Here is a 25,073-nt window from a genome sequence, read left to right on the forward strand (position 1 = left end):
ATAGGATTACTTTCTGAGCATTTCTTTTCTTATCTGTTTATTTCAAGTCTAGCAAGCAGCGATTGAGAATTAAAAATAAGTCACTCCCCTTTTGGTTGTGTATGAAAGTAGATACGGGTTGTCTAATTAAAATTAACAAAAATTAATTTCTTTAAATTTATTTCAATGTATTTATTTATTTAGAATTATAGTTGCAAAAAACAATTGTGATAGAGAACAGCAAAGTCTTCTTATATTTAATTTTATATTTAATGAAAGTAGACTCTTCGTTTTTGCTGATCAAGTGTGATGTAGATTAACTGAGGAAATCGCGGTATTACATATGAAATACCGAGAAATTATCTTTATAATAGATATGTTGCATTGTAAAGTTTGTTTCTTGAGTTAATATCTACATATTCCAGTTGATGTGGTCTACTCGTGTCTTGTATTCTACTTGCGTCGAAATATAGACTGTAATTTCGTAATGGATCAATAAATGGAGGCTGCGTGACGTCAGAGGGTGCGGCGAGGGTGGACAATACCACGGGAATCGTTATGTATGCGCGCAACTTTTCATCGTTCGCAGCCACGTGTAGGCGCACGTGTCACGTTAAAATAACTTTGATTGTTCTTGAACGAGAATATTCGCATTATAAAATGTGTCGCGTGAAAATATTTGTCCGACAGAAATATCTATTACAACGCGATCTATGTGCGAATATTTCAACTATTTGATATGCTTATAAAATGTCGACGGTGACTGTAATATCTACACACTCGAGTTGATACAGTTTGCCAGATCTCAATATGACATTTCGAGAGCATGGCAAAATAATTTTGTCCGCTTAGAGTGATCATTAATAATGTAAAATATAACATTTTAGTAATTTATTTGTGTAAACGTAGCATTATATATATATGTACACATATAAAATTATTTTCTAACATGTAATCATGTATAATCTCTCTGAACTGATACAAAATTTGCGATACATTTAGCTGGAGATTTAACAGGGGCATATAAAAGAATGGAATTGTTATTATCACAATGGAATGTTCAGTTACGTTGTGCTGAAGAGATACAGAAGACCCTGCGCAAACTGAAACACTTCCGACCCACCCAACTTAGACTGACCATAGACCCTGTCAACGAATGTAATTGGTACTTCTCCTATCGTGTAATTCCACTGTCTAGCACGAACAATTATTTCCATTTGAAATACATATCCTTTTGATACACAAGATGCTATCAACTTTTGCAATACATCTTTTTTGTAAAGCCTAGAATAAAAAGATACATTAGAATGTTTAAGTATTGCAAAAATATTCTTGAAATATAGATGTGCCAAATTTACTTGTAATGGTGTTGATACAACGTTAAGATTTACATATTAGAAAACGTTATATTTGGATATTGTTGCAACATTCTATCAGTGTTTTTCTATTTACTAGGTAACTATCAGTAACATAACATCAATGTTATAATTTTCTACCCAACAATATAAATGCAATATAAAATGAATATTGTATAACAGTTATATTGTTCAATGGAAAATTATGATATTGACTATTGATAATATTATATGTTAATATATATGCCATAATAATATATATAAAATAATATATGTTAATTGATGTTTACTGAGCAAGAATAAAAATGAATCTGAAAAGTATTTATCACCTGAAGCTGCCAGTCAGATCACTTGCACCAGGTCTCAGCAAGAGTTGTGTCAAGAAATTTGCACCCCTGCTTATTAACTTTCTCTTAAAATCCCAACCATAAACACCACCGCCTTGAGCATACCTTGTACCGCTGACTATGTCAAGATTGAGGTAACGTTGTAACTCAGCCATTTTTGGGATAAATTTGGGCTGCAAAATAAAAGCTGTTTTTATAAGAATAGCTGTTAGTATTTTATATATTACTTTATGCAAATTATTTGTCAATATTGTATATACATGATGAGACAAGTCAGCATCCATGATAACGATAAAATTGCCAGTTGCATGTTTAATTCCATACATGTAAGCAGTTCCTAATCCGAGCTTCTTTTCTCTAGGCTTTAAGACTATTTTATCTTCGCCGTACACACGTTGCAGTTGTTTAGCCATGTCCAGAGTTCCATCTGGAGAACCATCGTCTATCACAATGATTTCATAGGAAAGTTTGCTGAAATATTGTTTGTTGTTGTAATGTTTATTTAAAATGTTTGTTTAACAATATTCCTTTTCAGACACGCGGCTTAAATTAATTTTTTTTTCTCTTTTTTTTAATCACTAGCAATGCATACGCTTCCTAATTTAAGGTTATAGTAGCCATTTAATCACCTCTCCTCCATATATTTCACGATAAGCCATATTATTATTGGTAAATTCTCCACTTCATTGTAAGTCGGGAGCAGAATCGAATATTTGTCATTCTTGAATAGTTCCTGTACGTCTTTCTTCACTTGATCTTTATTTACCATTTTTAAATCTGTTTACGAGAGACCTGTAACGTAACACCGGCAAGGAACGAGATATTTGACTCGACGATTGGTAAGACTGATTTATTCTGTCATAGAAGTGTCAAATATATAGATGCGTATATCAAAAGCATTAAAATAACTTTTGCTGTTTGCAGCGACATCATTGGTACTTAGTCCCGCGATTTTCAAATGCATTAAAATTATACTTTGCGATCAATATCATATATTATGTAATTTTCTTTAAGGAATTTCGATCACTTAATTGAGATATTCAATTTAATTGCCAAGTGACTGTTTACATTAAAATGTTTAAACAACTTTATATAAAAGATATATGTGCGTTACTGAAGCGTATTATTTATTAAATTAAATTACTTAAATCATTTTAATATGATGATTTAGAAATAAAATATAAGTAAATATAGAAATTATTTTACAGGTAACAATAAATTTAAATATTATGAAACTTACACGTTAATGTTTCATCCTTCTTTAGCCAGTAAAGGCGAAAAATATAAGTTAAATTTGTCTAAATTGTTACTATAAAAAATACATATATAAGTAAATATCAGTTAATTAATAATTTACAAAATTTATACTTGAAAATTAATACTGTTCTTTTTAATTATCAAAGCTGATTTTTACCATGTAAATAAACTGCAATAAATTAAAATATACAATATAAAAAAACTTTTAACTTTATTTAATTCTTACTTACTTTGTATTATTTTATAATAGTATTACGCGCAGTTATAAAGTAGTGTAGTGAATAATGCACGTCAAATAACATTTATTGTCTTCTCCGCTGATCGTATATTATCGGCTTTATATAATCGCCCGTAATCGTTTATCGCCGCAACGAGTCAGAGCATTTCGCAAATATCCGCAAAGATGCGTGTACGCTCGCATACATACATTCACACGGATATACATATTTCATATATATTTGGTCCATTGGCCGTTTCCGCTGCGTGCGACAAAGGTCGACTAACCGGCAGTGTCGGTTCATTAGTTTTTAGAGCCCCGATCGAAAGATGTGATAAACATGATCATTCGTCGCGATTTAATTAAAGGAGATCGCAAATGTCATCAATTGCTAATTTATGATTAATTCTAATCCTTGATTAATCCTTATTTTTAATTGAAGATTGAAGAAGAATACCAAAAAAAGAAAATAAGAGCTTTTTTAAAGTAAATCAATCAAACATCACTGAAAACAGTGAATATATACTGATTTGTATTTATAAGTATAGCACTGAAAGTGCTCAGTGCTATATTTATAACTGATATCAGTGACTATTCACTGATTCACTTTAAAAGAGAGAGTAAACATAAGTTATCAATTATTTCCTCCATTGTCCCTTCTGTTGTATTATTTAATTATATTTTTAAAGATTGTTAGATTGTGACTGTTAGATTGTAATGATGATTAGACTATTAGATTAATATTAGATTGTTTTATTGATGTGTTCGATCTTACGTTTTTGAAAAAAAAATTGGAAAAAGGAAACAGGAATATATATACGTATTATTAACTGTTTCGCCCACTATTTATCTATCCTTTCAAATTTTTTACTCATAAAATTATATATTTAATCCGTCGTATTCGTATTTTGACTCGCGTGTATGTGTGTGTGCACTTACTAACAGTATAAACAAGAATAGCGTATTGAAAACGCCGAACGCTCTTATAAAAAGAAGAAATTACAAATTGTCGTTCGAAATTTCCATCCCTATTTCAATTTCATCTCTGCTGGAGCACAAGGGTTAAACTTTCCAGCCGGCCCTGCTGGAGAAGCAGCCCCCACCCTGCGGAACAGCGTGAGTGTTCACACTGTTCATGCCGACAACCCCCACCGCCACCTCCGCCGCCTCCGACCTCGAGATTGCCGAGGAGCAGCCGCTGCTCCGAAGCAAACGACGCCGCACTCTACGGTCAGTCGTTCACGGACCCGGAGTGTTCGTTTACCTGCTCCGATCGGTGTGGTCGGCGTGCATCTGTGCTCCTGCGAATTCACGACCGTGTCGTTGGTACGTAAAGATCGGCGCGTCATAGCAACGACGCACCTGCGTGAGCGCGCCGATCACGAGGAAGCCGATCGTCCGCGAATTGCGAAGACGAGCATCGGCCGATTTTGCAAAATCGCTCGTGGGTGTGTGTGTGTGTGTGTGTGCGCCTGTGTGCGTGCACGGTGAACGGCAGTGATCGTGGTGTGTGTGCGTGCGTTCCGATTTGCGGGCGATTTTTCAAATGTCAAATCGGCCTCTCCAATTGCGAGAGTCAGAAGAATTCGGCGAGACGCGATCGCTGATGGTCGCTGGACCTCGATGGATCCATTGGGATGATCGTCATGAAATAATTTTTACGTTGATCATTTGACAAAAGGAGCGAATTGCAATGAATTAATCTGAGAGACAATTGCACGTCTTCGCGCTGATCATGCTTTCAAACTCCAGACCCAGCCTGGCATGAGAGTCTACGAGGACTCCTTTTTGTCCGCTCGCCCATATGGTCGTAAGATTTCGCGTTTTTCTGCGTCACAGTACGGCGGGATTTTCTCAGTGGTCATCTCTTTCTTCTTACGTCGGCCGAGAGAGGGGTGAACGGCTGATCTTCGTCGCGCGAGCAAAATCAACCGTTCACCCTCGTACGACTCATATCTTTCCGAGGTCGCGTCGTTACAATTTTTCTAAACGAGCAAGCCGCTTTCTCCTTAACATTTCTACATCGTCAGTTATCCACTTCGATGATGCTCTCCTTCGTTGGTTACGCGAATTCGAATTACACGATGTAACACGACATGATGACGTAGATGCTGGCGTCACGTTCCGATTTTGCAACGCGATCAATCGACTTCCGTGAGGGACCACGGCCGACATGTCGGGGGTAGCACGGTATATTTTCAGGTGTTGCCTAGCGGGCCCTCTGCGAGGGTCGTGTGGATTTAGCGGGGGTCCACGGACACCATCGTGGCCGCCTGGCTAGGTCCGAGCTCCGGATAGCATGGCGCGCATCGTCGCGAGGGGTAGATTGAACCGCTCCGCACCCTGCGATCAATAAACTCGCCGAGAGGGAGCAGCCCCGTGACGAGCCGTTCAACTCCGCCACATTTTGTCTCCCCTCTCCCGCTACGTCTCTTCATCCCCTCTCGCGCGTTCGCCATGCCCCTCCTGCGCCCTCCAGCCGGTTTGTTCCGACGCTCGCCAACCGTAACCCTTGCTATCAACGATTCAGCACGTGCACTTCCACCCCGTTCCGCAGTGAGATAGCGCTTTCGCGCTTTGCGGATTATCACGGACCAGCGGGCCTGAAAGAGACAGAGAGAGAGAGAGAGAGAGAGACTCCCGACTTTACAGAATTTTTCCTGCGATCTTAACCGCCTGTTCTTCCGGGGTGTCGTTGCGCGATTGCCGGACGGTTGTAGAGCATACTTCATTATTCCTCGAGTTGGGCCCGGTATTTTCAAGATTTATCACCGAGCAAATGTCGCGACCGAAGTTTGCATGTTAAACTTACAATCGCGGAGTCGCGCCGCTGTGTTAATGAGTAGTCGGAAGAACTGATCGTTTAAACTTTAATTTCAGCGAGTTCCGGAAGAACTACAGCTGGAACTAATAATTAGGGTTAATAATGGGTCAATGATGCAAGCCATTGTTATTCTTTACCTAGTCTTGCCTATTATATGCGTTAACAAACCCTTTCCCTTTTTCCAAAGATAGATATTGCTGCGTTATTTATAATAAATAAGGCCGCGTTCAACTAGAGTCGTTATTCATAAACATGTAATTTTACTATTAATATATTCCCTCCAAGTAAATTGATAAGAATTATTCTCCATTATAAACTTCCTACGCAAAATTCATTTAATAATTAAGTTATTAAATCATTAAAAATGATAATTAAGTTATGATTAACTTGAAATTTTTCTCATCAAACTGTTTATTAAAACCATGCTCAATGAATTACTTACATTTTAATTAATATATATTGAATATCCCGGAATTCTCGAATTTAATTTTAATAACACATTCTTTGACAATTAATTTCGAATAAAATTTCTTAATGTACAAAACATATTTGTTTTTTTGCCGACGACGACGAGGTTCATCGAATAATGATTAGTTATTTTTAAAGAGTGTCAGTTCTGCAATTCAGTCAAGAAATTTTATGAGCACGCGCCTTGAAAGCGGTAGAAATTAGCCTACGTGAGTTCTTTAATGCATGCTAAACTACCACACACATTTGAAGCGATTGTTACGCGCGTCCAACGGCTAGTAACCGACCGACCTTGAACTTAAGCAAAGTCCTTTCACGCTCATCATTTATCGGATTAACGCGTGCGTTCAACTCGATAATTAAATTTCGTCAGTCTCTTAGACCTTTTCTATGATGGTCATTGAATTATCATTGAGACGGATCATCAGCGATCGCATTGCATTCGCCGACTTGTCGTTCAACGATGTGCTTTATGTGACATCAGGTGAAAATCAGTGTCCTTAGAGAAGTCGGGATAAGGATGTGGCGAGAACCACCAGGAGGTGGGTGCAAGATACCCACCCACATCGTCATGATGTTCCTCTTGGCTACTTTCTTGGCATTGACAAACGGTGAGTCAATTTCAAACGAAACGATTCCATTCACGTCGTGTTTCTCCGCGTGACGACGATGGTAATTACTGAGAATCATTGATGGATGTCGGTCATGCAAAGACTAAAAGAAATATACAAAAGATACATGCCACGACTTTTACGTGTCAAATTTACAACAAATACATCCATATATCTTTGGAACAGGATGTTACTGATTTTGGATTGTGCGATAAGTAATTTCGAATTTTTCATGTAAAATATAATAATTACACTTTTGTATCGTTCGTTTGCATCGTTTATAATTTTATGAAGCGATACGTGCGAAGGATGGCAGATCAAAACGGCATGCTTTGTTTTATAAGATTGCAACACTATAAAAATATAATCGTTTTATTTTATATGAAGAATCCGAAATTATGTATTACACGACCTAATATGAAATGTTAATGAAGCGATATTAATATTTTTGTACTTTGAAAAACTTGAAGAAACGACACGTCGCGTTCTAACGTGACTGCGAAGTTTATCATCTGACGCAGCATCTTGCTCTTTGCGGCATATGTGCTTTGAATATACATAAGATGTCCATATTAGATATTCTCAGAATTTTTCCGATTATCATTAACCATGTTGAATTAGTCCTATAAGCAGTATATCATTTCTATAGAGACACGTAACAGCAATTCTATAAATTACAAGTAGTAAATTTCTGTTGTTAGACGCACAAATATTTGGCTTCTAACAGTAGAAGAATAAAAAATTAATCAACAAGAAATGAAAAAGGGTCAATAAAAATTAAGGTAAGATTTAACTTTTGAAACGCGCGCACATACACTCACACAAACGCACACACACAGTTATTAAAATGTGAAATAAGAAATGAAATATTATTTTTCAAATTTTATACGATAACTTTCTTTTATTTGGTATAAAGGAAAAGTTAACTAAATTTCCTGAAAAATTACATAAATTAGCTTACTAAATTGTTAGTGAAGAGGCTGTAAAGATAGTGTCGTATTTTTAGAGACACATGAAGGAAATCACTCATAAATTCACTATTTTTATTGCACACCATAATTACGTTTCTATATATTTATTTTATTATCTAAGTAATATTATCTCAGTCACAAAGTACTTGTGGAAAAAATGGAACAAAGAATTTGCATTAAATTTTGCTTTAAAAATGGAATAAAGTGTAACATCATTGTAAGTAATAAAGTGTAACAACATTGGAAATGTTGAATGTTGCTTTTGGCGAATATTCTATGAATAAAACAAGCGTTTACAAGTGGTATAAACGTTTCCAAGAGGGCTGTGAAGACGTTGAAAATAACAAGCGCCCTGGACGTCCCAGCATATCAACAACCGATGACAGCGTCGAAAAAGTGAAAAAAATGATTATAGACAATCGTCGAATCACTATTAGAGAGGTTGCTGATGATGTTGGCATATCATTTGGCTCATACCAAGCAATTGTTTTAGATGTTTTGGGCATGAAACGTGTGGCAGCAAAATTTATTCCGAAATTGTTGAATTTTGACCAAAAGCAGTGCTGAATGAACATTGCTCAGGAGTTGCTGAATGAAGTCAACGACGATCCAGAACTACTTAAACGGGTCATAACTGGTGATGAAATATGGGTGTATGGGTATAACGTCGAAACTAAGGCCCAATCGTCCCAATGGAAGTTTTCTGAAGAGCCAAGATCGAAAAAAGCTCGTCAAGTTCGATCGAATGTGAAGGTTCTGCTCATTGTGTTCTTCAATTTTAACGGCATAGTGTACCATGAGTTCTTGCCATCAGATTGTACGGTCAATAAGGAGTACTACCTGGAAGTTCTACGCCGTTTGCGTGAAGCAATCCGAAGAAAATGGCCGGATTTTTGGCGAAACAATTCATGGCAATTGCACCACGATAATGCACTTGCTCACACTTTACTGCTTGTTCGTGAATTTTTGGCCAAAAACAACACCGTAATGATGCCTCAGCCTCCGTATTCGCCGGACATGGCCCCCTGTGACTTCTTCCTATTTCCGAAGCTAAAAAGAACCATGAAAGGACGACGTTTTGCCAAAATTGAAGAGATAAAGACAGAATCGCTGAAGGAGCTAAACGCCATACCGAAAATTGCGTTCCAGAAGTGCTTCGAAGATTGGAAAAAGCGCTGGCACAAATGTATTATATCTGATGGGGAGTACTTTGAAGGGGACAAAATTAATATCGATAAATAAATAAAAATTTTTTGAGAGAAACGAAAATTCCGCGTATTTTTTTATCAAACCTCGTATATATGTGTATCTCGAGTATTATTACACTGAGAGAAAAATTATCTTAAAATCAACAAATATTTCTTTGATGGGTGCCACTAACATATTTACTTAAATCTAAATTCTTTTTATTTAAATCAAATATTGTTTACTTGATTTAAATAATATGTATGCAGTATATTAATCTTTAATATTATAGAAGTATTTTATTAAAACCCTAATTTTAGAGAGTTTATAAGGAATTAAAAATAGAAATTAGAAATAGTATGCTAATTTTATAAAACATACGTACAAAAATTTTAACTTTAGTTTCAAATACCTCAACTCTCGAATACTTCATTTTTTTTTTATTGCAGTTAGATAATATTTCAATTTTTATGTAGCATAAATATTTTAATGAATTTTCTTAACAAACTTATTTTGTCTCACAACCTCCTCTAATGTCGTTTATTGACTTTGGCGTAACTATTACGTCACTCAAACATAACTACAACACAATAATAATAGCGTTATATAATCATAGTGACACGTAAATTTTGGAAATTTACATTATTTTTTTCGTTGTATTTTTTGTGATCGACCATAACGGTTCAACGTGGTAACCGACCGCGTTGCCGCTTTTGTCAGCATGACCTCGTACCCGCACATTTTGAGCCGAACGGGCAGTCAGTTAGCACCATGAAAGATCCCGAGTATAGGATGGATCACGAAGCGCAGCTGCCGCAGGAACGACTAAGAGAAAGGGGACGGGGAGATCGAGGAAAGGGAACAGCTGCTGTTCCCAGAATGCAGGCACACATGCTTTGGAGAGAATTGCACTTGGCCGCAGAGCCTGCTACCAGGTGAATCCGCTTGCTATAGGTACAGAGCCAGCACGCTCCACCTGGGAAAAGTTTAGAACGTTACGAGATTCGAATGTTCATCGAGAAGATATATATATATATATATATATATATATATATATATATATAGAGAGAGAGAGAGAGAGAGAGAGAGAGAGAGAGAGAGAGAGAGAGAGAAAGGAAGGAAGAAAGAGAAAGAATTGTCAATAGAGCATTGCTCTGATTTTCAAATTGCGAATAAAAATTGGGAAAGGACTATAGAAGATCACAATTGGGACAAAACTAAGTGCATTATTTGCGCCTGAAATTGGAAGAAATGACATCGAAACATGAGGTATTTCGGTACCCACTGTAGGAGATCTCAGAAATAGACGCAGTCGAAGTCGAAGAGGCCATATAAGCTCCGAAAGTCTGAGACTTGAGAATTTTTCTAGACCTCTTCTACCTACGCGAGGATTGCGTATCCACCCTCGCGGTCATTGATACGTGTGCGCGTCGTTAACGAAATAATATGATTTCGTATAATTCTATAATACTTTTAGGAATATCCCAGCTGTTAATTAATCCTACAAAGTTTTAAAAACTAATCAAGTTATCTCATATAGATATTTCGCCATTTCATTCATAATAAAGAAATAATTGTACACGGAGAAAATATTGTAGTAAAGTCACGATTGTATCAATCAATGGACAATAAAAATTAAATTTTATCAATTAATGGACAATAAAAATTAAATTGTAGTTTTTATTTGCATACTTAATAAAGCTCAAAATATATCGAGTATCTCGATGTATACCGATTATTTATTAAATATATGCGAATAAGAATTACAATTTGGACTATTATTGCTTGGTGAAATTTGATTTTAATTGGATAATCTTTTCTCTCTTTTGTAGATTATTATAATTAAATTTTGTTATAAAAATTACAGCAACATTTTTGTAATTCTTAGACCATACAGAATTATGAGCGAAATTACTACGTATTTGTTTAAAAATGTTATGAATGTTTGATTTTTACTACAAAATTATTATAATTATTTAAATTTGTATAATTTATCAAGTAGATCGCGTTAAATTTGCTATTTATGTGTTAACTTACTACAATTTTAGTATAGTCCAGTTTTACGAAAAATTGTAAAAATATAATTTTAACGTAATTTTTACTACTATATTTTTACTACCATATTTCTATTTTCTCTATATACAGAATGTCTCACACTCTCCTCCGGGCATTTTGTGGAGACATAGAATGAGTTGATATGAACATAAAAGTCCTATACCGTTTTGCGATATTTGCAATAATTATCGAGATATTAATTGTAGAAAATTTGTGAATGATCATGCAGGATATAGTAAATGAGTTATAACAGCGACGACTGCCGTCGTGTACTTATACTTTAGGTCAAATTGAACAAAAAAGTCCTCTGCCATTTTGCAAATAATCACATAGATTTTTAATTATTAATTAAAGAAGATAAGTACATTATCACGCAAAATCGTGCAATAATCTTCTTTAATCAATAATTAAAAATCTATGTGATTATTTGGAAAATGGTAGAGGACTTTTTGTTCAATTCGACTTAAAGTATAAATACACGACGGCAGTCGTCGCTATTATAACTCATTTACCATATTCTGCATAATCATTTACAAATTTTTTACAATTAATACCTCGATAATTATTGCGAATATCGCAAAACGGTATAGGACTTTTATGTTCACATCATCCCATTCTACGTCCCTACAAAATGCCCGGAGGAGAGTGTGAGACACCCTATATATTATAATATTGTTGCACGATGCGTCACATGACAGTTCATCATAACAAGGTAACACATGACAGTTAATTGTAAAGTGAAAAAATATACATATGCATGTTAGAGTTCGACAAGGAGGAGAGGATTTAATTTTAAACAAGTAAAGTGAGAGAGAGAGAGAGAGAGAGAATTTTGATATCAAAGCTCCATCGGAAGACTGATTAATCGATTCGTACCATTGTTCTTCGGCAGTGTCGCCAACTTTATGGTTTCGAGATATATTTCCCATTATAATGCACGTCACGGCGTTTTGCGTTCCGACACATACACAGCCGAGCGAGCATGAACACACGCGTGAGTAACACGTGCGGCGACACGTATGCGCATGTGTGCGGTCTGGAAATATATTCGATGCAGCGTGTCCGGACGTTTCAAAGCTTCCTCTCTATATATAGATTACAGAGCGGTTGTCGACCGAGAAGAATCTCGCCTTTCATCGGGAAGGCGTGAGAGTTTAATCTGGGAGAAAAATTTTACGAGGTACTCCTATACAACCGATATCTACAGTCCCTTACAACGTACCACATCTGTCATGTAGCCTCGACAATACCCCGTGCCATTATTTCACTGCGCGCGTGTCAGAGAGCGCATAAATGACACGATCTTTGGACGTGAATGTGTGATTATCGCTGAAACAGCTTGTACAGTGCCACTTAATCGCCCAGTTAATCATCGTAATGCCCATATGTTAGTTTAATTCTTCTGGCTCTTTCGCCGCAATGTTTGACGGCGTTGCAGTGTCTGAAAGTCGTCGCTATTTGACACCGAGAAACACAAATTATTTCAGCGTATAATATTTCAAAAGTACACAATGTACCCATAAATATGGAGAACAGGCTTGTGAAATGTTGAACAGAGATAATCCAATTGATAAAACTCTAAAGAATACTTCACAAACACGCTTGTATTTAGAAAATTCTTCACTTCCTGTCCATGCGTTTCAAATTGACATAATTAATTGGAAGACAGATTCACCGCGCATACGTTACAAGTTGGCGAAGTATTTGATGTGTATGTTGACATTGTCAAACATTAGGTCTTCGAAGAACTTCTGAATTGGTGCAATAAATTAGAGTGAAGTATACTTTTCTCACTTTAACTTATTGCATTAGCGTGCACTAGTTTAGAAGTCTTGGAAGAAGTAGTTTGGTCTTCGAAAAACGGACAAACCTATTATTATCCTTTCATTCAAAATTATCCGCACTAACATCCAGAGCACTGGTCTTATAGGCCTTAGCTTTCTTTTAATGTGGCTGTCACAAGTGCCTCTGATATGTAGTTTAATGTAAATAACTTTATTCGAGAGGAATTTTTGTCGCGATTGGCAGAATCAGTTTGAATGAAATGGATCTCGAGGAAACGTATAAGAAGTATGACAACGATAAGAGACGTAAAGCTGCAGATTCGCCAGCTAAAGTTCAAATAACAGACACTGCGGATCCGCAAAAATTTGTAACACCTGTTCTTTATACCTGCGTGCATATCCCACCGTTCGCTTCAACGGCGCACGCTTTGCCCAACCGGTTCTTCGTGACTTGATTTTATACTGCACCGCGTTTATTTGCTCTCACTTCACCGCAGCCATCGTCGTAGGTAGGTGAATCAGTAGGTGGCTACGTGCGAAGAAAGTAGCACGGTAGACTCCTGTATAAACTCCGAACGTCCTCCGCGCCGAAGAGCAACTTGCACTTCTAAACATTCGCGTCATGCTACCACGGTATAAACGGTATTCAATTATTTTGACAGATAAAGCAGCGAGAGGATTATAGAAATGTCCGCTCAACTGATGAACCATAAGTTATTAATTGAGGTGAAAACACCTCACATAATCCTGAACATTCTTATCGTTTTGATCTTTAAATATAGATATTATATATATACATATATATATTTTTTAAGTATTTATTTTATATTTTAATTATTCTATATAATATATATATATATATATATATATATATATATATATATATATTATATATATATATATTTTATTTATTTTATATATTTAAGCTTTCAATATAGAATATATACATATTCAATATATTCAATATATGCATATATATTTTTTAAAAATTTAAATATATTCGTATTTAAAAACAAAACAATAAGAATATTCAAGATTGGATACGTGTTTGGACATTAGCACTTTCATCTTATAATTATGCAAACATAATGTCATTATATTATTATAATACATAGTCAAATATGAAATCGTGCAATTATATCATATCGTGAAAATTATAGTTGATTATTTGGAAGACAATATTGTGTAGAATATATGTAGAAACGTGTTTGATTTATGCATATAAATTTACGATGGCGCATAGAATATGATGAAACGGAATATCGATGGAAATATTTTTTTTATGTCGGTGATGTCGCTGACTGTCAACCGGCAGTGAAGCGAGGAATACATACACAACTCGGACACGACGGAAAAGGAATCACGCATTGTCGTCTCCCTTATGGTCATGTGACGTTGATCGCATATTATTCAATAACAGACCGACAACCTGTTGTTTGCTGCAATTGGCAATGCGCCAATTGAATGTGGGTGTCGCATATCCTGGTAGAAACGAATGATAAGAGAAACTCGAAGGCACGAGATAAAAGTCTCATCGCTCGTGACGCTTTAAATTAATTGGCTTCGTGCTAATGTTCCCACAAGCTATCAAGACCCCTTACATTTCGTTCTGTCCTCGAAACATTTCTTTGTTCTGTCCTCAGAAAGTTCCTTTTGAGTAGTTGAAACACCGCCGTTGGTGTTTCCGCATTAAAATAAATTATATCTATAAAAATTACTCGGAATTGTGGCATTTATTATCTTGAAACAAGAAATATTCAAAAAAAGTTGTTCGTTTTGAAAATGATATAAGCGCGTCAACCTCGCGCTAAAATAAATACACTGTAGAATTTTCATAAATAACACATTTTAGTATCATAGATTTTATTCTCAAAATAAGTGCAATGTGTATCGAACATTTCGTACAAACGCTCGTCGTTCTAATCAGTGAAAATCTTTGCGTTTTACTTGCAGTTGCTTTGGCTGAAGATGAATCAATGGGACCGGTGTTTGTCAAGGAACCACCAAACCGAGTTGATTTCTCAAACGGAACCGGAGCTGTCGTTGAATGCCAGGCGAGAGGAAACCCTCAACCGGATATCATCTGGGTTCGTGCTGATGGAACTGCTGTAGGAGACGTTCCCGGATTGAGACAGGTGTTACAACATCCTTTGATTGTTTCTTTCTTTGCTTAGAATCTCATCTATACAAGGTGTCGGACAATTCGCTATAGAGCCGCAGTGTATAGATAGATTAGAACAAACTGACTAAAAAATTCTCTGTCATTTTACGAATAACCACGTGAAGTTTTAAGTTATTAATTAAAAAAGATCGTTGAATCATCACGCTATGCGATACGTAAATTATAATGGCGCTTGCCGTTGTGTACTTATAAATTTAATCAAACTGAAGAAAAAGTCCTCTACCATTTTGCAAATAACACGTCGATTTTTAGTTAATAATTAAAAAAGATTGGCTTTAATTAATAACTGTAATAAAAATTCTGTGTTATTTATAAAATGGTAGAGGACATTTTTAATTTAGTTCAATCTACAAGCACATGACAACGAGAGATCACTCGTCAGCTTTTCTTAATTAATAGCCAAATTTTATGCGATTGTTTGTGAAATGGTAAACATTTTTGTGTCTAGTTCGATCTAATTTATCTATTTACCACGACTCTATAGCGAATTATTAGACCTCCTGTGTATAAATAGCACAATCGAAACTGAAATTCACTCACGATACTTCACTCATGCTGAGATAGGTAAAATAGATGACTTTGGTTAAATTTTAGATATTTCCATGAATTTTCTATTAGTTTTCGTAATAGATACCTTGAGAGAAAAGAACAAGTTTCTTCGTACATCGGTTGAAGATAAATTTCTCCTCCCACGGGCGAGATAGCGAGCGATTCTTTCAAATAGCTACTGACTGTCAACCTACTGCCTGCAAATATCTTTTCTGCGATATGTAAATGGAATCATTAAACATGCATCCTACGTTCATTCACACAATTGTGAAGGACGCGTTAATTATTTTGCCGCGCGAGTGCGCACGTAATCGCGTGAGTTTAGTTTCTTACATACTTACGCTTGTTCGCAGGTTCTGCCAAATGGAAATTTGGTGTTCCCTCCTTTCCGCGCTGAAGATTACCGTCAGGAAGTTCACGCTCAGGTCTACAGCTGCTTGGCACGTTCTCCTGCAGGTTCTGTACACAGTCGTGATGTCAACGTGAGAGCCGGTAAGTGTTGAATATTAAATTTGTCTTTGAACGTTTATCGTTTAGCCATCTGTACTATTTTACGGAGATTCTGCGTTCTATAGAATCGGCAAATTTTAACTTCGATTTTAGTAAAAATTTATTCACCCAAGAAAATACAATCTCGTAGCGGAATCTTTTTGTATATTAGTTGCAAGAGAACTCTTCTAAAACCGAAAGGAAAATATTTTAATACCAAAAAAGGAAGAACTCTAGTTACAAAGGTGTCGTTTCCTATAATCTCATATTTTAAGTAAAAAAGCTCTTACTGAAAGGGTATTCTTCTTTTAATGAAGTAGACTATTATATAATAAAAAAAATATATATATTTACTTGAAGTGGGATGCTTACGCGCGATATGAAAGATGCGATAAACAAGAGCAACACGTGATAAATAAGATTCGTATTATAGATAAAAGACGAAATCTCTAATTTTAAAAATATTGTGTCTAGAATATTTTTATTTTGATTTTAGAAGAATCCTCTTGAGGTCACTTGTAAAAGTATTTTGCTAAGGATCCGATTATATTTTTTTGGATATGGATAATATTTTTACTTCCTAATATTTCATGTTGAAATGAATATATGGGACACACAATTAAATATGCAGTTAAAAATGCGGAAAAGCGCAGTTAACTCAAATATTTCAAACCGTTTCCAATATAGCAAGGTAAATTGTCACTAAAATTGAGGTCAAAGCTTTTAAAAACATTACGCATAACGAAATAAAATTGTCTTTTGATGACTTGATTATTTTATTCAAAATGTTCGAAAAATATGCAAATGTAACATGAAAAGTTACTTTTCATGAATTATTATATTGAGTTTAACGTACAGTTTGGAAACGCTAGAAACTTTTGTTAACAAGTTTTTTATCATGTTCGTGTGGTAATTAAAATATGCGTTTAAAAGTCAAAATTACATTTTAGTGCAGAATATGAGATGGCTAAACATAAGAAAATTAAAAGTTATTCTTTTCAGCTGTGGATACGCGTAGCACGTCTTTTTCGTGCGTTTCATTTCCCTTATATTTATCTGACGCTTCACCTCGGAAGAACTTAAATCTGGTAAAAGACATCGGTGTCAATTATGCAATATACAAATTAGACAATTAGACACGTCTGGTTAGAGTGCTACGTCACGTTGGTCTTCAACAGTTTGTAATCTCTGCCGCCGCCGTTTATGACGACATATTTTCGATTTGTTCTCCAGTCTCAATCAGCTCGCAATCAGAGCGCGACTTTTTACGCACTGGATACGTAATCTCATTTCTACATGATGTCATCGCGATTAAAAACACTTCTGAATCATATAATGATTACATTATGCTTGACGTCACGTCATTTTGTGACCGCAAAGCAGCTTCCACTAGTATCTTCATCCCGCTCATTAAAGAACAATTTTTCCTAACAGATATTCTTTTGTTCTGAACTATTTTGTGAATATATATATATATATACAACAATAATTATTCTGAAAATTTTATCTGTATTATAGCTATAAGTATGTTGACAAAATTTCTTATTTTTAATTTAAAAATTAAAACTATTAAGACAGATATTGTATATATGGAAACATTTTGATTAATAAAATTATGTACGTTTGTTATAAGAAAAAGGAAGTATTCGAAAGATTTTAGAAGCTATCGAGACTGGAGTGAAACGATGCTCGTTATGGTCTACGAACGTTATCTTGTGTGTACTAAATTATAGTGGTGGCGCAGTATTACGACACCGACGTCAATAAAGAGTATGCGATCCGTGGGAACAGTGCCATTTTGAAGTGTGTCGTTCCTTCTTACGTCGCCGATTTCGTCAAAGTCCTGTCCTGGCACACGGATCAAGGAGAGGAATTCGTACCCGGCGATGACTTTGGTATTCCTCGAAGCATTCGATCGAATTAACCGAGCGAGTTCCTTGCTTCTTCCCAAGCAAACAATTCCGTTGTTGCATCTTCGCCGTGCGATGATATCTACATCGGCATGAATCTGAAAAGCAGACGTTACTTTTATTGCAATTTTTCAGTAGCTTAGCGGACTTAAGAACTCGTAGGACTCGTAACAATATGAAACTCAGATCAGCATAATCATTAGATGTGGAAACGCGTTTTTCTCAAAGACGATATAATAACATTTGTCCTCTGTCTCGGAATTTCGCGTCGGCAGTTTCATCGACGTTATTTCTCGATTGATTTGCACTCTTCACAGAAATGACTAAGCGACATGACACCGTTACATCGTTCGTGTTTGTTCCAATTCGGTGGCGAGTGCACGGTGTCGTTCGGTTGAGTAACTGACACCATCCGTGCGACCGGGTCGCTTCTCGTATATTGATCTCAATTGCCACTGTGGCGAAATGCAAATCCATTTGGACCGGAGCAGCGCGAAAGTATATGGGTCGCTCACTTTCCACTTCCACGGTCGGCGCGTATGTGTATACGGGCGCATCGTCATTCGTCTCGTTAACGTCGCTTCCAACTCGTTATATTTGCCGTGCTAGCCGAAACGATCGGATAGTTGATGCGTTCGTCTCTCTCGGTTTTCTGTTAAACCACACGTTTACACGGCACTCGTGTCCGACGCGCCGTCTGTATATTTTAAAACCAATTCGTCTCGGATTCACTATAGATATGCTGCTTACTCTGGGTTACAAAAACAGTGCTACTTAATCATAAAGACGCTAAGGACAATAATAAACTCCAGCATTCTTATAATATTCTCAATTAATTTCATTTGCTGTGTCACTTTTCATGTATTTTCGTATTGATTGTTTAACTATTTAGTATCTTAAAGAAGTAGAAATTGTTCTAATTAATTATAATTAATCCTACAGACGGTGAAGACAATAATAAACTATAGCGCTGCTATAATATTCCAAATTAATTTTATTTGCCGTGACTTGCTTTCCTGTATTTCTGATGTTGCATTAATTATTTAGCTATTTGATATTTTACAGAAGTAGAAATTGTTCAAATATAATGATTAATCATAATGATATGGTGAAGTAGATAATAAACTATAGAATTGTATAATGATTTCAATTAATTTCATTTGACTTGTTTTCATGTATTTTTGATGTTGATTATTTTGATGCATTAATTATTTGGCTATTTGATATTTTACAAAGAGAGAAATTGTTCAAACTTGTCATTCCAATTTCGATCGCACAAGTCTTTTCTCGCAATTACGATTAAATGTGATTTTACATAATCTAATAAGGACAGAGTAAATTTTACCATATTTAAAACTTTGTTGGAGTGTCAATATCGACGCATCCAATTGATCAGACTTGCATACGCGTCTCCGCGTTTATACATATACGCATGTACCCAAGTTGGACGTCAATCGATCGTGCCACCATGCCTTTATGGTATCATCACGCCTGCTCATCGGTGACTGCGACGTAAGATGCGACAATGTGAATTATTCTGCTTGCGAGACAATGGCGAAGTAGATCGCCCGGAGCTGCCGTCAACGTCGTCGAGGTTTCATCGGGCTTAAATCGGAAATTAGTTTCGTAGGTCGTATCGGCTGGCGTTTAATAAAGCCTGATAGACCCCACGAACATTGCATTTCTACAAAACTGTACTTTCGCGTCGAGACAAGTTACATTGTAGGCGAGCGGCTCAGAACAGGGACATTATGAGACGCAATTCGCTGCAACTGCCTCGATAAACGTATCACCAGTCATTTGAAATTCAAACGACATGAATGAACGACGTTGTGCTTAAATAGGAAACGAGTTCGCGCGGATTACTCGGTCCGTTTATTGCAGTGGTGCATCAATACTATCAGTCGGAAGTCAACAACGAGTACGTAATTCGCGGCAACGCGGCCATTCTCAAGTGCAGCATACCGAGCTTCGTCGCGGAGTTCGTTCAGGTCGTTGGCTGGCAGGATGACCAAGGGAACTCTTTCGATCCCGACCAGGCAAACGGTACAATTCGAAGCCTGTGGGAGATTTGGCAAGTCGGAACGCGCGCGCGCGCGTGCAGCAAACGATGACCAGTCAACGTCGTCGACGTCGCGTAATACATTTCTCTTCATGTAATTGCCGCGAGTGTCGCGAATTTGACGAATAACTCACGTTCAGCTTGATCCACGTCAAGGCCCAAGCTTTCTCGCGGAGTTCGTTAAACCTGCTGTCTCTTCTATGTCGTTCACCTGAAAGCTGTGGGACGTTTCATGCGCGTTGAAATATTTAACGTCTCACTTAACAAGATCGTGTAATTACTATTATTTCTTATGTAACCCGGATCTCTCGTGAGGCCTGTGCTTTCCAGTTGAGAACCAGTTTCTGTAATCACACGGCGTGGAACGGATCAGATTGTATAATATTAGTTGCGCTAAGGCAGCAGCTGGTTGCGATCGCGCTTTGAGATCACCATCGGCTAATTTTCCCCGAGGAAATACACTTCATTTTCGCTAATACGGCGAAAAAGTTTGCGTAACGATTGCATTGTGTTCAGCATGCGAATTTTCAAGCGGCCCGCGCGACCAGCAAAATGTTGCAGGCATTCTGAAGCCGGAAAATTGATTCTCCTCGATTAAGCACGCGGCAACGTTGTTGGGGGAAGCGTGCGAGAGATGCGATGTAGTTAAACAATGCGCCATTATAATACTCTATTATCTTTCGCAGTCGTGACTCAGTATTACGAGGCGGAAGTTGTGTCGGAATACGTGATTCGCGGCAATGCAGCTATCTTGAAGTGCACCATACCGAGCTTCGTCGCCGAATTCGTGTCGGTGGAGTCGTGGGTAGGAAGCGACGGCTCGACCTTCAGACCCTCTACCGATTATGGTACACACGCACGTGTTCCCGTTCATTCAGCGTGCTTATTCTCCTATCGTTCGTCTCCCAGAGGGGAACTCATTCCCGGGTGATACGCCGGCCAGAAGATTTCATATTGCTCTTTCAACTCGCCCGCCTTTTGATATCTTTCCTCCTTCATTCATCCAACTCGGGCACAACAATGCTGTTATCTTTACTATTACTGTTTTAATTATTTAAGCAAACATGCGCTGTTAGTTGTATCATTATTAGCTTACTATTCCAACGGAGAGCTCGCCGTTGTATCGCTGTCATTAGTATGCACGGAATGTGGTTGTGTTAAGCTTATCCGAGTTAACCAAGTCGATCTTAGTATTTTTAGATTAGCATACTCTTCGTGTTTATTTCATATTTTACAAGTATTCTCATAATTAGCACTTGAAACTTTCTGCAGTATATTTTACCGTGACATAAAATTATATAATATCTAACATTTTTATATAATAATAATAATGATAATTCTTATTGTCTTATCTTTTTTATATCTTAGTCTTCTCTGATTAAAGATTACATGCTTAAAGTAGATCTTCTTTATGGTTTCTTTTACGTCACATTTCATGTTTTACTTTTGTTCTCGTAAAAACATGTGATTAAAACTACATTAATTAAGATAAATTGTTATTTTCTTATTATTAAAAATAAATTATTTTATAATATAATTAATAACAAAAATAACTTATAATAACATATTATTATTTACTTATTATTAAGAGTAAATTATTATATAATTTACGTATCTCGTGCGTATTAGGTCTGGTACGTTCCTTATGTATTAATTGGATTTGATTATTTGGATACACTTCGGCCGATTTGTAATACGGAAACTGTACATTTAACTACTGCTGATAAACACGTCGGCCGATGAGTACATGGAAGAAAAAGATTTGTTAATATATGGACAACTAAAAATATTAACTGCAGGAACAAATATTCTTGCTTTCAGCAAAGTTATTTAATTGTGATAGCTAAAAGTTGTGATATATATATATATTAGCAAATCTTTTAGCTATCACAACTAAATAACTTTGCTATGAAAGCAAGAAAATTTGGTCCTGCAGTTAACAATTTTAGTTGTCCATATATTAACAAATCTTTTTTTTCTGTGTACATACGATGAGTACACAGAGCAAGGAAATTCTCTTTCCGGTCGTATCACCCTCTGTCTCCCTGCTACTCGGACACCCCATTCCCTCGCGTCCAACTTTGTCGAAGTTCAAAGTGGCACGTGGTAACGATTCGTTTCCGCCGGCCGCGTGATCTGGTCTGGACGGCGGCTGAACGGCGGCGGCAGTACATACATACGCGAGGGTTAATGAACCATCCGGTGGCTCTCACGCCGCGAATTATGGCTGATCTAAGAAAATAAGCCGTGCAACTTGCGCCCGTGACGAAACGTGGAAAATGTCAGGCAGCTTGGCCGAAGTTACGCAGGGAAATCCCAGAGTGAAAATTCCGACACCCCCGTAATCCCGTATAGCCCGTGATCTCCGAGTCTAATGAGGATATTTCGGCAGATTTGTGCAGAATGCATGAATATAATAAGAGCGAGGCATAAAAGAGGCGAGTTTCTGGAAATAATAAGTTCGATGATTAATTAGCGACTGCACTTTCGTGGTTTATTTCATTGAATTCGATAGAATAAAAGTATTCTTGAGATACGGGGGATTGTGAATATGGTTTCCTTTGAGATTTTTCTAAAAATACTTGTATGCTTTTGATTTATTCAGCAGCATGGTATCTTTAAACAGTTTGAACTTTCTCAGAACGCTGGTTCACAAGCCAAGCAACGAATAAAGCGTCTAATTTTACATTTCTGCTTAGTGATTCACTTGCTCGAGGCACAAATGCCTCTCCCACATCTGCAAGTACAATAATATGACAAACTCAGAAATAAGGAACACCTACGTTTTGCATTTATGTACAGTATAGTTTTATTTTTAATCAAAACGACGCAAAATATTTATTTATATCTGTGATTGAACATTTTGTTAATTTTGATCTGTACTCCCCGCATAGTCGTCACTCAGCCTTACAACCCAGAAATCTTGACCGAATACGTAATAAGAGGAAACAGCGCGATCTTAAAATGCAGTATTCCCAGCTACATCGCGGAATTCGTTACTGTCGAGGCTTGGATTCGCGAAGACGAAGAGGTCTACCTTCCGGAAGATCCTGCGCTCGGGCAGGGTACTAGCAGATCTTTGGCCGTTCTCAATTATTTTATGAATATCCAACGGAAAATTTTGTGCGAATTAGGAGAGATAGCGTATTTTAATATTTTATAATAAACGTCATTCTAATAAAACGGATATTGGAAGCAAGCCAATAACGTCTATAAAATTAAAGCGCACAATAATGTAGTAAATTTGAGGAAATTGATTTTCAATATAAGAAAAATTGACATTAATTCCCTCAGTTTCTTGATAAAGTAGTTTATGTAATTATTACATTGGTTCTTGATCCTTTTTCTCAATCCTAATTCGGCGTAAATTTTTTGTGGAAGACTTGTTTGTGTCTGTTAATCTTGCTAACAGGAATAACATATCCACACACACATTCGTAAACTCTGTCACTCAAACCTATCAGCGTGCTTCATGGATAATTTTATAATCTATCAATTTATTCACTTTAATTCTTTGGGAATACATACCTTCGTAGGTATATGTTCATGAAAAACGAGAATTAGTATTACCTGCGGTATCTCTGGTAATAAAAAGTACGAAAAAGATATTTAAATCCACTTCTGAACTATTTGATTGCCCGTTACGTAACGAGAGGTCTAGACGAATTGTTAAATATTTGAAGAGACGACGGGCGGTGCATTTTTTCAATCGCGTTTCAAAGAGTTAACACATCGCCCGCGCCGGCAGTCGTTTCGCAGTTCTACGTCACCGAGGCCGAGAACGAGTACGTGATCCGAGCTAACAGCGCGATCATGAAATGCAAAATACCAAGCTTCGTGTCTGAGTTCGTCCACGTGGATCAGTGGGTGGCCGACGACGGGACAATTTACACGGCCGGCCAGGAATACGGTATGACGCCGGTCGATACCGATGTAGTATGCGCGGTTGTCCGCGGAAAAGCTTTTGTTCTCTTCTTTCCCCGCATTCTCATTTCCCTCCCTCAAACGAGCGCTCGCACTTTCTTCTCGCTCGTCCCTCGGCAACTGTCGGCTGCAGCTCGCACGGTCGTCACGGAGTCCCAACTTTTACTTTCGGATTAATTCTGATGCAATTGTGCGAAGGGGACGAAAGGGAAAAATCTATATTAAGTGTACGTCCGCGCGAAATTAATGTCCAACTGTCCAAATGTCGATATAGTGAAATAAGTTTGAAAATATTAATGGTTTCAATATTGATGTGAATGGTGTTTAATTTCTACGAAATAAATTTTGAACGTGGATTGGTTTCTTTTTGTTCTTTTTATGCTTTAAAGGATAAAAAATTTAAAAAAGTTAATTGTTGTTTAACAGATTATTATTTGAATGTGTTGAATCAATCAAAATGTTAAACTGTCTTATGTTTCTTTGTGTTTATCTCGACGTTTAAGACCTTATAGCATTAATAGTCGTTATTTGAAATTTGTTTCATGCGGGATTCTTAGATTTTTATTCAGAATTAGATGTCATTTTTTCTATTAAATTATAGGTAGGATCCATTTGGGGCTGCAAACGCTTTTCCAAGATTGTTTGATCCATATAGTGCTACGAAATGTTTGCTGCGTCAAATGTATTCGGTACCTTATATAATATATGTGATATATCTGTAATCACGATTTAACTAACAAACTCCCATCTAACTCTAAACTCAAATCTGAGTGCCTCATTTGAAAGAAGTTTCAAACAATGATTATTAATACGGACCTAAGAGCTGAAATAGTTTTTTGAAGATAAAAGAAAATTTAATTTTTAGTGAGCATTATTGAAATTATAAGTTGTATGAAAAAATAAT

General features: G+C 36.6%; 2 protein-coding genes across 20 annotated transcripts in view; one reads left to right on the plus strand and one right to left on the minus strand.

The window, feature by feature from the left end:
• Positions 1-855: 855 nt before the first annotated feature.
• LOC116844726 (probable dolichol-phosphate mannosyltransferase) lies at positions 856-2,530 on the minus strand. Its single transcript, XM_032816650.1, has 4 exons — positions 2,311-2,530; positions 1,942-2,152; positions 1,664-1,854; positions 856-1,263 (listed from the first exon to the last, which is right to left on the minus strand). Exons 1-4 carry the CDS (start codon positions 2,448-2,450, stop codon positions 1,044-1,046), a joined length of 762 nt encoding a protein of 253 aa, XP_032672541.1. The 5' UTR covers positions 2,451-2,530; the 3' UTR covers positions 856-1,043.
• A 1,816-nt stretch (positions 2,531-4,346) lies between these two features.
• Positions 4,347-25,073, plus strand: part of LOC116844731 (Down syndrome cell adhesion molecule-like protein Dscam2) — a 90,669-nt gene continuing 69,942 nt past the window's right edge. For 8 of the 19 annotated variants that reach the window (XM_032816675.1, XM_032816667.1, XM_032816665.1 and 5 more), the window contains exons 1-5: positions 4,347-4,481; positions 6,932-7,058; positions 15,007-15,188; positions 16,138-16,276; positions 18,007-18,168. In XM_032816675.1, the coding sequence (XP_032672566.1) occupies positions 6,968-7,058; positions 15,007-15,188; positions 16,138-16,276; positions 18,007-18,168 (574 nt within the window). In that variant the 5' untranslated portion in view covers positions 4,347-4,481; positions 6,932-6,967. Of the gene's footprint in view, positions 4,482-6,931; positions 7,059-15,006; positions 15,189-16,137; positions 16,277-18,006; positions 18,169-20,067; positions 20,230-20,931; positions 21,094-23,139; positions 23,311-23,993; positions 24,156-25,073 lie in introns of all 19 variants that reach the window. The other 11 variants (XM_032816669.1, XM_032816670.1, XM_032816671.1 and 8 more) reach the window with 5 other exon arrangements.

This window comes from Odontomachus brunneus, unplaced genomic scaffold (assembly GCF_010583005.1).
Source record: "Odontomachus brunneus isolate Ranch 3 - 2012 unplaced genomic scaffold, Obru_v1 Obru_scaffold_045, whole genome shotgun sequence".
In the NCBI taxonomy this organism is placed as follows: domain Eukaryota; kingdom Metazoa; phylum Arthropoda; class Insecta; order Hymenoptera; family Formicidae; genus Odontomachus; species Odontomachus brunneus.

Bases quoted from the DNA above. Each gene is read 5' to 3' on its own strand.
- LOC116844726 (XM_032816650.1), bottom strand. From the start codon at position 2,450: ATGGTAAATAAAGATCAAGTGAAGAAAGACGTACAGGAACTATTCAAG. The intron at 1,855-1,941 runs GTATATACAATA...TTTATTTTGCAG, and splicing joins ATGCTGACTTGTCTCATCAT to CCCAAATTTATCCCAAAAAT. The intron at 1,264-1,663 runs GTGATAAATACT...TTTTTATTCTAG, and splicing joins GATCTGACTGGCAGCTTCAG to GCTTTACAAAAAAGATGTAT.